We start from the raw sequence: 12,224 nt of genomic DNA on the forward strand, positions 1-12,224 counted from the left end.
TTCATTAGTTACAAGGTGAATGGCGATGGTTTCCTGCTCCCTTCGGTGAGGGGGGGACTGCCTGGGCCACTTCCCAAGGCAGGTGGGTGCTCACCAGGGACTCAGATACGAAGGGTGACACTGGTGGGGACATGCTGCAGTGATGGGTCAGTGCCTCTGCACCCTCCCCTGGGGTCTGGGACTGCACAAGGGCTGATTTGCCCCAAGCTAGCATCTGGGGGATCTTTCTTGAGTTGATTTCTAGATGAATGGATCTGGCTTGTGACGTGGTTGGCACAAGGGTGAAGCAGGAAGGTGGGGCAGAAGCACCACGGCACAGTCACTGCCCCTCTCTGCCTGGAGCTTTAACGGGGAAGGGTCCAGCCTCAGAAAAAATGGCAGTTTAGGGTGGGAAGTCTCCCCCACCCCAGGTGTCCTTGCAAACGTGGCCCCCAGGGACAAAGGAAGATAAAACCCAGCTCCTCACATCCTCGCAGGACCACAGACAGGCTGTTCACTGCTCATCCCCCGATGCTGTACCAGCATGAGGTCCCCTGGATCTTCCCCATCCCAGCAGAGGCCAAGCCAGCGCCGCAGGTGGCGCGTGGCCCTGGCACCTTGGGAGCCCCGGGAGCACGAGCAGCCGCAGCGAAGGGACGGTGCTGTTCAGGTGAAGGCATCCAGACACCAGAGCAGAGGGCGGGTGCTGGGCTCCGCGCTGGGCACAGTTCTGACCTCCTTAGCTGTCAGCCACTGGTGCTGGCATGTCCTGGCTGTCCCAGAGCAGACGGGCACCTCTCCCAGGACACAGCCTGGGCTCCTCAAGGTAAACCTCAGTGTGCCTCAGTTTCCCCTCACGCTCCATTGCTGTTCACCCTGACATCACAGAATCCTCTCGGCTGGAAAAGCCCTTGAAGCTCCTCCAGCCCCACCATGAACCTCACACTGACCGTTCCCAACTCCACCAGATCCCTCAGCGCTGGGTCAACCCGACTCTTCAACCCCTCCAGGGATGGGGACTCCCCCCCTGCCCTGGGCAGCCCATTCCAACGCCCAACAACCCCTTCTGCAAAGAAATACACCAGCACCAACCTGCAGAGCTGGGGTTCCACTGTAGGTCCCACACCCGCCTCAGGCTGGGAGATACTTTTTCCTGTCAAGCCAGAGGCTCCCCGTGTCCCTGGCACAGGGCAGCACGTCCGCCCGGCACCAGCCCCAGCAATGTGAAGGCAACAGACAGGGAAACCAGCCACCTCCTTCAGCTCCTCGGTGCCTGCCTGTCCCCAGTCCCGCTCCCTGATGGGCCCTGGACATGTGCCCCTCACTAGCCACCCAGGAGCAGCTCAAAGGATGGAGCCAATGGCCCTGTGGGCATGCTGCTTGGCCCCCACAGACTGGGCATGCTGGAGGGCCATGTCATGCCCACACCATCAGCCTCAGCCCCTGTCCTCTGGGGATGGGCTCTTGACACGGCCTTAGGCAACCCGCAGGGCCACCAACCCTGCCCCCCCCCAGTGCCAGTGGCTCTTGGTGGGAGGACCCAGGTCCCCACTGCCCTGCGCTGGCTCCCACTGCTCAGTGGTCTCACCCCTCCCCGCACCCCAGAGCCACGGAGGGGACCAGGTGAAGCCGTGGAGGTGTCTGAGTGGTGCCAAGCATGTGGGGAGAAAAGTCCTGGGGGTGGTAGTTCACCTCCGTCCTCCTCCAGGCTCTGCTGCTCGCAGGGGCAGGGACCTGCAGGGTCCTGCTCTCTGTCCCCTGTCCCAAACCAGAGCAGGCTGGAAACATCCTTCATGGGCACCGCGGGCTGGAGGGGTTGGTCCGAGGACCCCTCGGGACTGTCACTGATGCTCTCGCAGGGAGGCGTTTCCCTCCTCAGTGCCAAGTGTAAAGTGGCCTCATCAGTGGTGGGTGGCTGGGGACAGCGTGTGGGGTGACAGCGGGGTGCCCCCGCCTGTGTGCGCACACCCAGCAGCCCCGGCGCCCCCGTCTCCACGCGGGGGGCTGTTGCAGGCTGCCCCGCTCCTGCCGCTGCTGCCGAGGGGGGTGGGCTGTCCCCGGGGCATGATCCCCTCCCTTGTGTCCACTCGTGGGCAGGAGCGGGCAGAGCTCCCGTGTGTCCCCCCGGCAGCTCCCAAACCAGCGGGGCTGGCTGTGAGCATCTGCCTTGTGCACCCGGGGGCAGAGGAGCTGGGGGACAGGCAGAGGCTCAGGGACGGGTCAGGGCAGGGGAACAGGCAGGGGAACAGGCAGGGGAGGGCAGGCAGGGGAGCAGGCAGGGGAGCAGGCAGGGGAACAGGCAGGGGAGGGCAGGCAGGGGAGCAGGCAGGGGAGCAGGCAGGGGAGCAGGCAGGGGAGCAGGCAGGGGAACAGGCAGGGGAGGGCAGGCAGGGGAGCAGGCAGGGGAGCAGGCAGGGGAGCAGGCAGGAGGCCGGGGGGAACAAGATCCTGTGTGGGACCTGGGTGCTCCGTGGTGCTCGGTACAGCCGTGCGCAGGCGGGAGCGGGGCTGCTGGGACGGCAGGCGGCAGGGACCGACGGGTGAGAGTGTGAGTGTGAGTGTGAGTGTGAGTGTGTCTGTGTCAGTGTGTGTGTGTGTGTGAGTGCATGTGTGAGCGTGTGAGTGTGTGTCAGTGCGTGTGTGTGCATGTGTGTGTGTGAGTGTCAGTGTGTGTGTCAGTGTGTGTGTGTGAGAGTGTGAGTGTGTGTGTCTCTGTGTGTGTGTGTGTGTGTCTGTGTGTGTGTGTGTGTGAGAGTGTGAGTGTGTGTGTCTGTGTGTGTCTGTGTGTGTGTGTGTCAGTGTGTGTGTGTGTGTGTCTGTGTGTGTGTCTGTGTGTGTGAGTGTCAGTGTGTGTGTGTGTGTGTGTGTGTGTCTGTGTGAGTGTGTGTGTGTGTGTCTGTGTGTGTGTGTGTCAGTGTGTGTGTGTGTGTGTGTCAGTGTGTGTGTGTGTGTGTCTGTGTGACACGGGGGTCCGTTCCTGTGCCTCCTGTCCCGGTGCCGGGGGGTGGGTTCGGGTCTCCCCGCGCTCCCCCCCCAGCGTGTGCGCTGCCGGCAGTGGGGGCGGGGCGTGTCCCCGAGGCCCCGCCCCCCACCTGGGGCCGCCCCCCGCCCCGCCCCCCGCCCCCTCCCCCGCCCCTGGGTGCTCTCGGGCAGCGGCGGCCGGTGCCGGTGCCGGGGGATGGCGGCCCCGGACAGCTGCGTCAAGGTGGCCGTGAGGTGGGTGCCGGGGGGCCGGGGGGGCCGGGGGGACCGCGCACGCCCGGGGGGCGCAGGGGGCTCAGGGCACCCCCCGCAGCACAGAGGGCTCGGGGGGCCCGGTGCCCCGCGGCGGGGTAGGGGGGGGGGGGGGGTGTCGCTGCCCATCCCCAGGGCACTGAGTTCCTCCCCCCCTCCCCGGATCGGGTTTTGCCCCCCCCCAGCCCCACTGCCGCCGCTATCCTCCCCACCCCCCACTCCGCATCGTTTCGGGGCTGCCTCCCCCCCCGGCCCCCCCCTGCCCAGCCCCGCGATGCCCAACTCCCCTCCCCTGCGGCGGGGGGGTGGCGAGGTGGGGACCCCCCCGGCCCCCTCACCTGGACAGCGGGGCTGGCGCCAGCCCTTGCGGCTCTGCAGCTCCTGGCTGCCTCGCGGGTGGGTTTGACCCCCCGGGGGTGTCAGGCAAGATGTTGGGGGGTGGGGGGGGTCTCTGCCTGCCCCCCCCCTTCCTTCGCCCCCCCCCCCGCTAGGTGGTCGGGAACGATGCGGCATCTCGGGGTCCTTTGTGCTGACTCCGGGCGGGGAACAATGCGCCCTCCAGCCCGGGCACCTCAGTAACGGAGATGCCGGCGGCATCTAATTCATGGGGGGGCTCGGGGGGGGGACGACGACTCGGGGGGGAGCTCGGGGGGCGTCGGCAGCCGGCGGGGCAGATCGCGCATCGTCTGCAGAGCCCCCCGGGGGCGGGTGGGACCGGGGGGGTCTTTGTTAGCGCCGTGCCAGGCTGGGTGTGTTCCGTGCACCGCCGCTGGGGTCCCGCCACCGGCGCTTCCCTCTGCCTGGGGGGGGGAAGGAGCCCCCGGGGGAAGGGGGGGGCCGAGCCCCGCCGAAGCCAGCGGGAGAGGCAGGGGGGGCCCTGCCCGCTGCCACGGCCGGAGCTGCCGTCCCCGCGTGGGGAAGGGACCGGCCGTGCCGCTCCCCCCTGCTCGCCCCGGGCAAGCGTGAGCCCGGCCTCGGCGCGAGGGGGGGATCGGGCCCACCTGGCCCAGCCCCACGCGGTGACACCGCGCTCCCCGCCTGCCTTGTGTCCCACCGGGGGGCCGCAGGGTCACCCGGGGGGGGGGACAGGGCGTGCCGGCTCCCCCTGCCCGCACCCCTCAGGGCACGAGGCAGATGGGGGTGCTGATGGCTGCGGGGGGGCTGCGTTAGTCCCCGGAGGAGGATTTGCGGAGGGCGCGATGCCGGCCGGTCCCTGCCTGGGCAGAGCGAGAGCACAAAAGATGCGCCAGTGATGGAGGGAGAGGGGAGGGGTGTGGGGCTGTGCGCTGCGAGTGTGCACGTCTGTGTGCGTGTGCACGCGTGTGTGTGCACCAGGACACCTCCCAGCGCTGCCTGCCCGTCCACTCTTCCTGTCTTGGAAGCAGGCGGTGGTGATTTTCTGCCTTTCTCCGTTTGAATCGGGGCCAGACTGGTTTTAAAGGATGGGGGAGGTGACAGCATCCCTCTCGTGCGGGTGCTGCTGGGGTGCCTGGGCTGGGCTGTGCCAAGGCAGGGGTGTCCGTGCCAGGATACTGACCCAGGAACCGAGTGATGCTGGGGGTGGAGATTTCCTGCATGCCGGACTCTTCCCGTCCTCCATCCTGCATTTCTCTCAGGATGAAGCCTTGTAACAAAAGCCCGGCTCAAGGCCGGGGGTCAGTTTTGCCCAGGAGATGGAGCGGGTGCCGCTGGGGATGACGGCTGTGGAGTCGTTTCTGCTGGGCTCTTCCCACCCCGTCCCTTCGGCCTCTGCCAGCGATGGGCTCGAGGCCTGTCCAGTGCACAGGGTGGGGATCACAACTGGGAGGTGACTTGAACATGCAGCATTGCGGTGGTGGGGTGCCCGTGGTGAGGATCTGGGAAGCGGGGGGAGGTCCAACTCTGTCCCACCCCCTCCTTGAGGGAGCGAGCTGGCACCCCACTTGGTGCAGCCAGTGGGTGCGGGGCAGCTGGGGTGATGCGGTAGCGAAGGTGAGCTGGCAGGACAAAGGAGGAGGAAGGCTGGGAGCAGGGATGCTGCGAGACAAAGCAGGCAGGTTGCAGCGTCATGTGGGAAGGTGGCTCCCGAGGATGCGCTGAGTGCGCAAGGGCCGAGCCGCTCTCCTGCGGACTAACCACCCGGCTCTTCTGCCAAAGCAGACCCAGGGGGCTGATGATGGGTCCCCTCCTGCACTGGGCTGGGAGCAGAGCGAGGTTTTCCTTTGTGAGCGCTTGTGACACCCCACTGGTGGAGCAGCCAGGCTGCCCGAGTCTCTGAGACCTCTCACCCTCCGAGCAGACCTGCCCACAGATTCCACCTCCCTCGGCCACCAGAGCAGGGAGGAGGTTGAACGCCTCTAGAGTGCAGCAGGACATGGATCAAAGCTCCCCTTTTGTCCCTTTATAGCAACATGAATGTGCCAGCTGTGCCATTTCTTCAGGGTCTCTGTGTCTGTGCTGCTGGTCGCACAGTGGAACCTGGGGAAGGGCTGGGCACGCTGGGAGGTGATGGGGGCTTTGGGGGAAGGCACCGTGTTCTGCTGGGGTTAAATGGCTGCGTGATGGGGATGGTCCAGAGGTGGTGCTGCAGCCACCTGGACTGTAACTGCGGCCTCACAGAGCCTTCGGGGTGGGAGGAGCAGGGACTGAGGAGCAGGGGTGGTGGGGCTGTTGGGGGGACCCCAAGTTCTTCCTGGTTCTCCCGGCCTGGCAGGAGGACGCATGACAGGCGCTGTGGTTTCACTGTCAGCTTCACGGGTTCCATCTCCCTCTCAGCAGAGCCCTGGCTGCCCCTTTGGCAGTGCTGGTCCAAAGGACGCGGGTGCTGAGCCACTGACTGGGGCACGTTATTTAGGCTTCCTGCGTGCCAGGAGTGAGATGGCCGGTACCTGCTGCAGCACTGCTGTTGGCAGAGGGAAATGCAGGCCCAAGGGCTGCTCCTGGCTCAGGGGCTGATTTGTACCTGCAACTCAGACCTGCACCGTTCGCAAAGGCAGGGCTGGATCCTGCCCTGACTCCCGCCCTCCCTGCAGGCAGGGTCTGCCTTCACTTGCCCACCAGCATTAAGCCTGGTGTGTCGCTTCGTGGGCGCGTCTCAGCTTGCTGGCTCTGGCGGATGCTGCTGGGGAGGAAGCGACAGGGCCGAGCTGCCGGCAGCGGTCGGGTTGGGCGCCCGCGTGCCCTGCGCCGGTGTAACGGTCTCAGCTGGGAAGCAGCTGCCTGCCACGATGGTGCTGAGCGGGGCGGCCCGGGAGCCCTCTCCTTGCTGCTGGGGGGGTTTTCCTCAGAGCCTGGGGAAGGCAGCAACTGCTGTTCCCTTCTGTAGGTGACCTTCAAACGGGTGGCTGAAGTGCAGCCAGCTCGGCAGCTCCCTGCTCGTGCCCTCCATCCTTGATTTGAGGCTCCGGCCTCCCCTTGAGCTTCATCAGCACCCTCCCTGCAGCACCCCAGCTCCCAGTCAGGTGCTGTCGGCTCCTGCAGCCGCAGCGAGCCAGGGGTGCAGCGGGGGGAGCGGGGCTTGCGGTGCTGGTTGCAGGAGGTGGAGCCCAGACTCGCTGCACGCCGGTGGTTTTGCTGTGTCAGGAAGAGCTGATGGCACGTATTGACCCAGAGGCCATTAAACTCCTTGGCCCGGGGAGGTCTGAGAAGCCAGGCTGGCTGCAGAAATGCTCCCTAAGGGCACTTTCAAACCGCCCAGCTCATCGCACCCCCTGTGCCAGAGCTGCCCGTGGCACCCGAGCGCGCCTGGCTGGCTGCGGAGACTCAGGAAACGGAGCTTGTGAAATTGGGGAAGGAAGTTGAGTCGGATTTCAAGTTTATTTAAACCCTGCAACCTCCAGTGCTCTGCTGCTTTCATAAACACTCCTGCCGTGATGCTCCGTGCTCCACACGGGCAACCCAGTGCTAGCTGTCTCCTGCCCCCGGGAGCTGCTCCCCCCTCCTCTTCGGGAAGAAGGATGGGATGTGCCACTTGGGACAGGACAGACTTGTGCACCCATCGCCATGTGCCCTGGAGGGCCTTGGTTCACTGGGAGTGGGCTGGCAAAGGCCAGGTGCTGGGATCATCTGGGCTCCTGGCCCTGCTGGGATGGTTTCTGTGAACCTGGAGCCTCCAGGACCAGCTGGGGTCACTCCCCGAGGAGGCAGAGTTGTTGTAGCCTTTCCAAACCAGCTCCTCCCAGGAGTAGTTCTGGGTCTGGATGGGGAGGTGGTGTGAGCCCAACTTGTGCCACACTGGTGCACGTGCTGCCCAAGGGCTCCGGTGTGGAGAGGGGGGGTACAGCCTGGTACCCACTGCCCACCGTCACCACAGTGCTGCTGCAGCTCTGAGCCCCTTCGGTGTGGTCCCAGGGGGACACTGTGGAGTCTCTCATGGGACACTGTCTCCTGCCATGTCTGGCTGGTGTTGGGCTGGTTTTGCTCAGATGTCACAGGGTTGCACGGGGGAGAGATGGGGCAAACCCACCTCACTGGTGGGATGGATGGGAGACAGCCTGTCCTGGTGTGGTGGCACAGCCCAGCCCTGGGGTGCCCCATCTCCCATCTGTGGGGGCTGGGAGGCTCCATGGCGAGCAGCCTTGATCCCAGGAAGGAAATATCTCAGGGGGCTGCTATAGCCTGGGGGTGCTGGACAGGCAGAGCACCAGCGTGGGCACCTCCAGCTGCTTTCCCCATCCTTTGCCTCTACCGAGGGCAGCTCAGCCCTGGCAGTGGCACCCCCGCCATGTCCCGGGGCTGTTTTGCTGCTGTGCTGAACCCATCCGGGTGAGCTGCTGCACTTGGGTTTCACTTTGGCTCTCGCCAGCCCCGGTGCGCTTCAGGGGTGTGCGTGCTCTGGGCTGCCAGCGAGCGGGGTGACATTGGCCTCCCCAGCCTGGAGAGAGATGTTGGGGTCTGTGGTGGGTGGCGGGGCCCCATGGGGTCTCAGAGGGAAGTGCTGAGCCCAGGTGTGTGGGCGCGAGGGTTTTTCTGCACCTGGCTTCAATCAGGCATGTATTGGCTGGCTTTTACAGCGGAAATGTTAGAAAGGGGATGGAGATGGTGCCGGTGCGAAGGGGGAGCACGGCCGCACCCCACGCAGACACGCCATCGCCTGCGGCACAGCTCGGAGCAAAGCAGCTTTAAGAGGCTTTTGCTGCCTGCACCCATCACCCGTCAGCAAGGGATTTAAATGTGCCATGCTATGAAGTCTCAGGAATTTGGGAGGCTGGGGCTGTCTCTAAGTCAGAGGACGCAGCCAGCTGCGGCTTTCCTGCACCAGCAGTGAAATTGGGGGCAGGAGAAAATTACAGGAGATGAAGCCCTAAACAAAGCTGTCGGGAACATGGCTCCTGGCCCCCTGAGAGGGAAGGTGATACCCCCACTGAGCCCGGTGCTAACCGAGGAGCCAGCCCCGCCAGGCAGCTGTCGGGCTGGTGCTGCGGGGAGTGGGGCTGGCCCCAGTGGTCCCATGGAGCTGTTTCCTGATGAAGACTGTCAAAACAGTCCCTGTCGGTGGTTAAACAGCCGACAGGTTTGGGATGTGGGGGATTGTGAGGGCAGCTGCTGCCGGGCTCTGCTGCAGAGGATCAGCACGCTGCAGGGTGACTTCCCACCCAGGTCGAATGCTGATGGGTTTCTGCTTTGGCTCGGTGGGAGGGAAGGCAACGGGCCTCCCACCACCCCTTCCCCTCCAGGCAGAGCAGGAGCTGGTCCAGGGATGTCCTGGCATATCCCCATGTCCCTGCTGGCTCTGCACTGCTGTGAGGCCAGGGCTGGCTGGCAGCCTTACCCCGCCTGGCATCTGCCGCTCTGCCCTGCTCCGTGACACAACACGGTCATCGTCCCCATTTCTAAGTGAGGGCTCACGGCTGAGCCCGAGCTCCCAGGGATCCCAGTGAAATCCCTTCCCCTTCTTTGCAGCTCCCTGGTGCCAGGACGTGGTGGGGAGGTTTCTTGTCACAGCTTGCTGTAGCCAGGCCTGGCCCCAAGCGCCCCTGTCCCATGGTGCCCCCACCCCACGTAACCCCATGGGGCTGTAAACACCTCCCAGCCCATCCGCTCCTGCCTGCCTCTAGTTCTTAGTGGGCGCCTCTGTGGTGTCCTGGGGGGTGGCTCAGCAGCCCCCCTCCAAACTCTGGGTCTGTTCTCCCAGTGTCACCAGCCTCACATCTGGGCCAGCGCGGAGGGCAAAGCTCTGGATGCTGGCACTGGGGCAGCCCGGGGGCATTCCTGCACCAATCTGGCCATCCCCAGGGCTGAAAGATTTAATGAAGGTTCTTCTGCCCCTGGGCTTTGCTGCAGCCAGGGCCCTACAGGCTCTCAGCCCCCTCCCTGGAGAGCAGCACAGCCTGACCTTTAGCACCAGGCACAAAACCGCTTCTCACTTCTCCAGGCTCTTCCTTCCTCCTCCGCCACAGGCTGGGGCACATCTGGGTGCTGGAGCCCCAGGACCCAGGTGGATGCTCGGGGGTGGGGGATGGAGGGGCAGGGGCAGGAGGCTCAGTGGGGCAGTGTGGGATGTGCTGGGTCTGTTCTGCACACTCTTCCCCAGAAGTCTCAAGGGTCCTGTGAGCTTCATGTGAACTTCTGTGCTGGTGGGTATAATAACCCCAGTAACCCACTGGCGTTGTGGGTGTGCTGGGGGCATGCTGCTTGGATGGCAGGAGTGGGATGTCTCCATCCTTGCTGGGGGGAGATGAGCAATGCTGGGAAAAAAGGAAAAACGTTGTGTTGGGGGAGAAAGGCTGGGTCCTTGCCTTCCTCTCTGCCCTCCAGGCACTTCCCTGTTGCTGGGAGGCACAACCCAGCCCCTGCCTGCGTTAGGACAGGGGGTTCTCTCGGGCCATGTCACTGTGGTCTCTGCTCATCTATTATTTGATGCTGCACCCACCCGAGGAGGACGTTAGGGCAAAATGTGTCTGTTCCCTTCCCAGCTGTGAGACCAGGTTTGCTCCTGGGTGCTTTGTAGCATCCCCCATCCTGCTGGCCAAGGACTTGGGATTTTGGCGGGGGTGGAAGTGTAGAGGCACCTCTTTTGTGCCACTGGCTCTCTGTCCCCTCTGGGTTCTGGGGTTGCAGCATCTTCTGCCAAGATCAGGTGGTTTCCTCAGTGGCAATCAGAGCGTGTCGGGGGGCTGCAGGCATGCCTGCTTTCGGGGGGCCAGGAAAGCCTTATGTCCAGTGTGGGTGCACCAGTACTGGGGTGGGACTGGGACATGGGGACCTCACAGGGACACTTGGGAAAGGGAGAGACCCTGTGGGTATGATTCACTGACTTGGGAGGAGATGGGAGCCTTAGTACCATGGTGCAGAATTGGGAGGGGGAGCATGTCTGTCTGTCCCCGTTGGACCTGCGGCACCTCTGTGCCCCTGCAGGGTCAGGCCGATGGCCCTCCAGGCCCAGAGTCTCTTGGTGAACGATGGTTTCCTATTGCTCTTTGGTAACTGCTGACGCTGCGGCTGAGCCGGTGGTTTCATGGCCCTTCCCGCGTGGTCGGAGGGGAGCGGGGGCCCTGCCGGGGTGTGCGTCAAGTCATGTGTGCTGCCACACGTGTTCCCTTGCGCTGCCCACCCTGCATGGGGTTCTGGGGCGCTGCAGCCCTTTGTGAGTGACTGTCGTGGGTCTGTTGTTTGCAAATATCCTTGTGGTGTTTCCCAGCCTCTTTTGGGCAGGTCCAGCATGGAGCTGATGGCTGATGGCATTGCCAGTCACTTACGGGGGTGAAGGACAAGTCCAGGGAGATCACAGGCTTGGTCTGCTGCTGCTCCCCTCTAGGCTGGGTAACGCATGATCCTGTGCATTCCCTGGGCCCTGCCTTGGGCTGGCTGTCCCCGGGTGCTGAGTCCCCGTGCAGGCAGTGCATCCCTTACCCCTGACCCGCGGTGGGTCTTGGAGCAGAGCAGATGGCAGGGCTCAGCACCGGTGTGCTCCTGCCAGAGCTAATGAGCAGCACATGGCAGCTGCCAAAGCCTGATTTAAAGGTTTCCCTAAGCCTGGGAAAGCCTGGAGCAGGAGGATTAGGGGAGGCCTGGCGGGGTTCTGGGGTCCAAGGCAGGGTTTGCCCCTCAGGAGAGCAGGCTGGGCACAGCCAGCACGTGGAGGAGCTGTACTGGGTGTGGGGTGGAGGCAGGTCATGGCGCTGAGCCGTGTCCAGGCTGCCCCCATGCGCTGTGGGGACCAGCCTGTCCCCAGGCTGCCTGGTTTTGCGGGGGGGTGGGGACCCAGCAGCCGGGGAGCTCCATCTTGCCCCTGGTGCTGGTCCACCCTCTGCTTTGGCGGCGTTTGGCTGGAGCACAGGCAGCGATCGGGCAGCGTGGGTGGCTCCGGGCGAGCTGAGCCCGGCGCTTTCCCGTGTTGTGCTTGCTTCTGCTAGGAGGGGGCTTGCTATATCTCTTAATTGGAGCGTTTGCTGACCAGACCTGGCAGTCCCCAGGGAGCCTGATTCAATTTTCTCTCATTGCTGAGCCACTTCCCTGCTGTGGTAATTAAATGCTTAACTTTGTCTTGATTTGGGTCCAAAGCAACCTGTGTGCAAACAGCCAGCCCTTGGCAGCCAGCCCTCTCCTGCGACCCCAGCTCAGGGGGGAATGGGGCCGGGGACGTCCCTTCCTGGGCAAGGGGGCAGATCCCGCCGTGGGATTGAGCCACGCTGAGCTGAGGCCTGGGGAGTCTGCTGATGCAGGCGGGCAGCCCCCCGCTTGCTGTGCTGGTCTGGAGATACGGGAAAACCTGGAGCACTCCGCTTTGACCTCACCCTCGTGATGGCTGGCAGCACCCAGCTGCCTGGAGAGCTGCTTGGCCGGGCTGAGTGCCCCATACACAGCCACGCTGCACCCCACGGGGCTCACACTGCCTTGCCCGTTGGATCTGCAATGCCCGGGGTTGACCCATAGGATGGCCGAGGGGAGCACAGGACTGTGTTAGAGATGCTCTTCTCCTGGCTGCCTGGGATTCAGGGCAGCAGCAGAGCATGGAGGGCAGGTTTGGGGCAGAGGAGAGCAAAGCGTGGGGGGAGCAGAGAGGGCAGCGAGGCTGGCAGATGGGCTGTGTG

At 64.4% G+C, this 12,224-nt stretch overlaps 1 protein-coding gene across 2 annotated transcripts in view; it reads left to right on the forward strand.

Annotated features, from left to right (window-relative positions):
- Window positions 1-3,120: 3,120 nt before the first annotated feature.
- Window positions 3,121-12,224, forward strand: part of KIF21B (kinesin family member 21B) — a 43,036-nt gene continuing 33,932 nt past the window's right edge. For both annotated transcript variants that reach the window (XM_074850157.1, XM_074850158.1), the window contains exon 1: window positions 3,121-3,195. In XM_074850157.1, coding sequence (XP_074706258.1) covers window positions 3,158-3,195 — 38 coding nt within the window. In that variant the 5' untranslated portion in view covers window positions 3,121-3,157. The remainder of the gene's footprint in view (window positions 3,196-12,224) is intronic.

This window comes from Strix aluco, chromosome 25, assembly GCF_031877795.1.
Source record: "Strix aluco isolate bStrAlu1 chromosome 25, bStrAlu1.hap1, whole genome shotgun sequence".
NCBI lineage: Eukaryota > Metazoa > Chordata > Aves > Strigiformes > Strigidae > Strix > Strix aluco.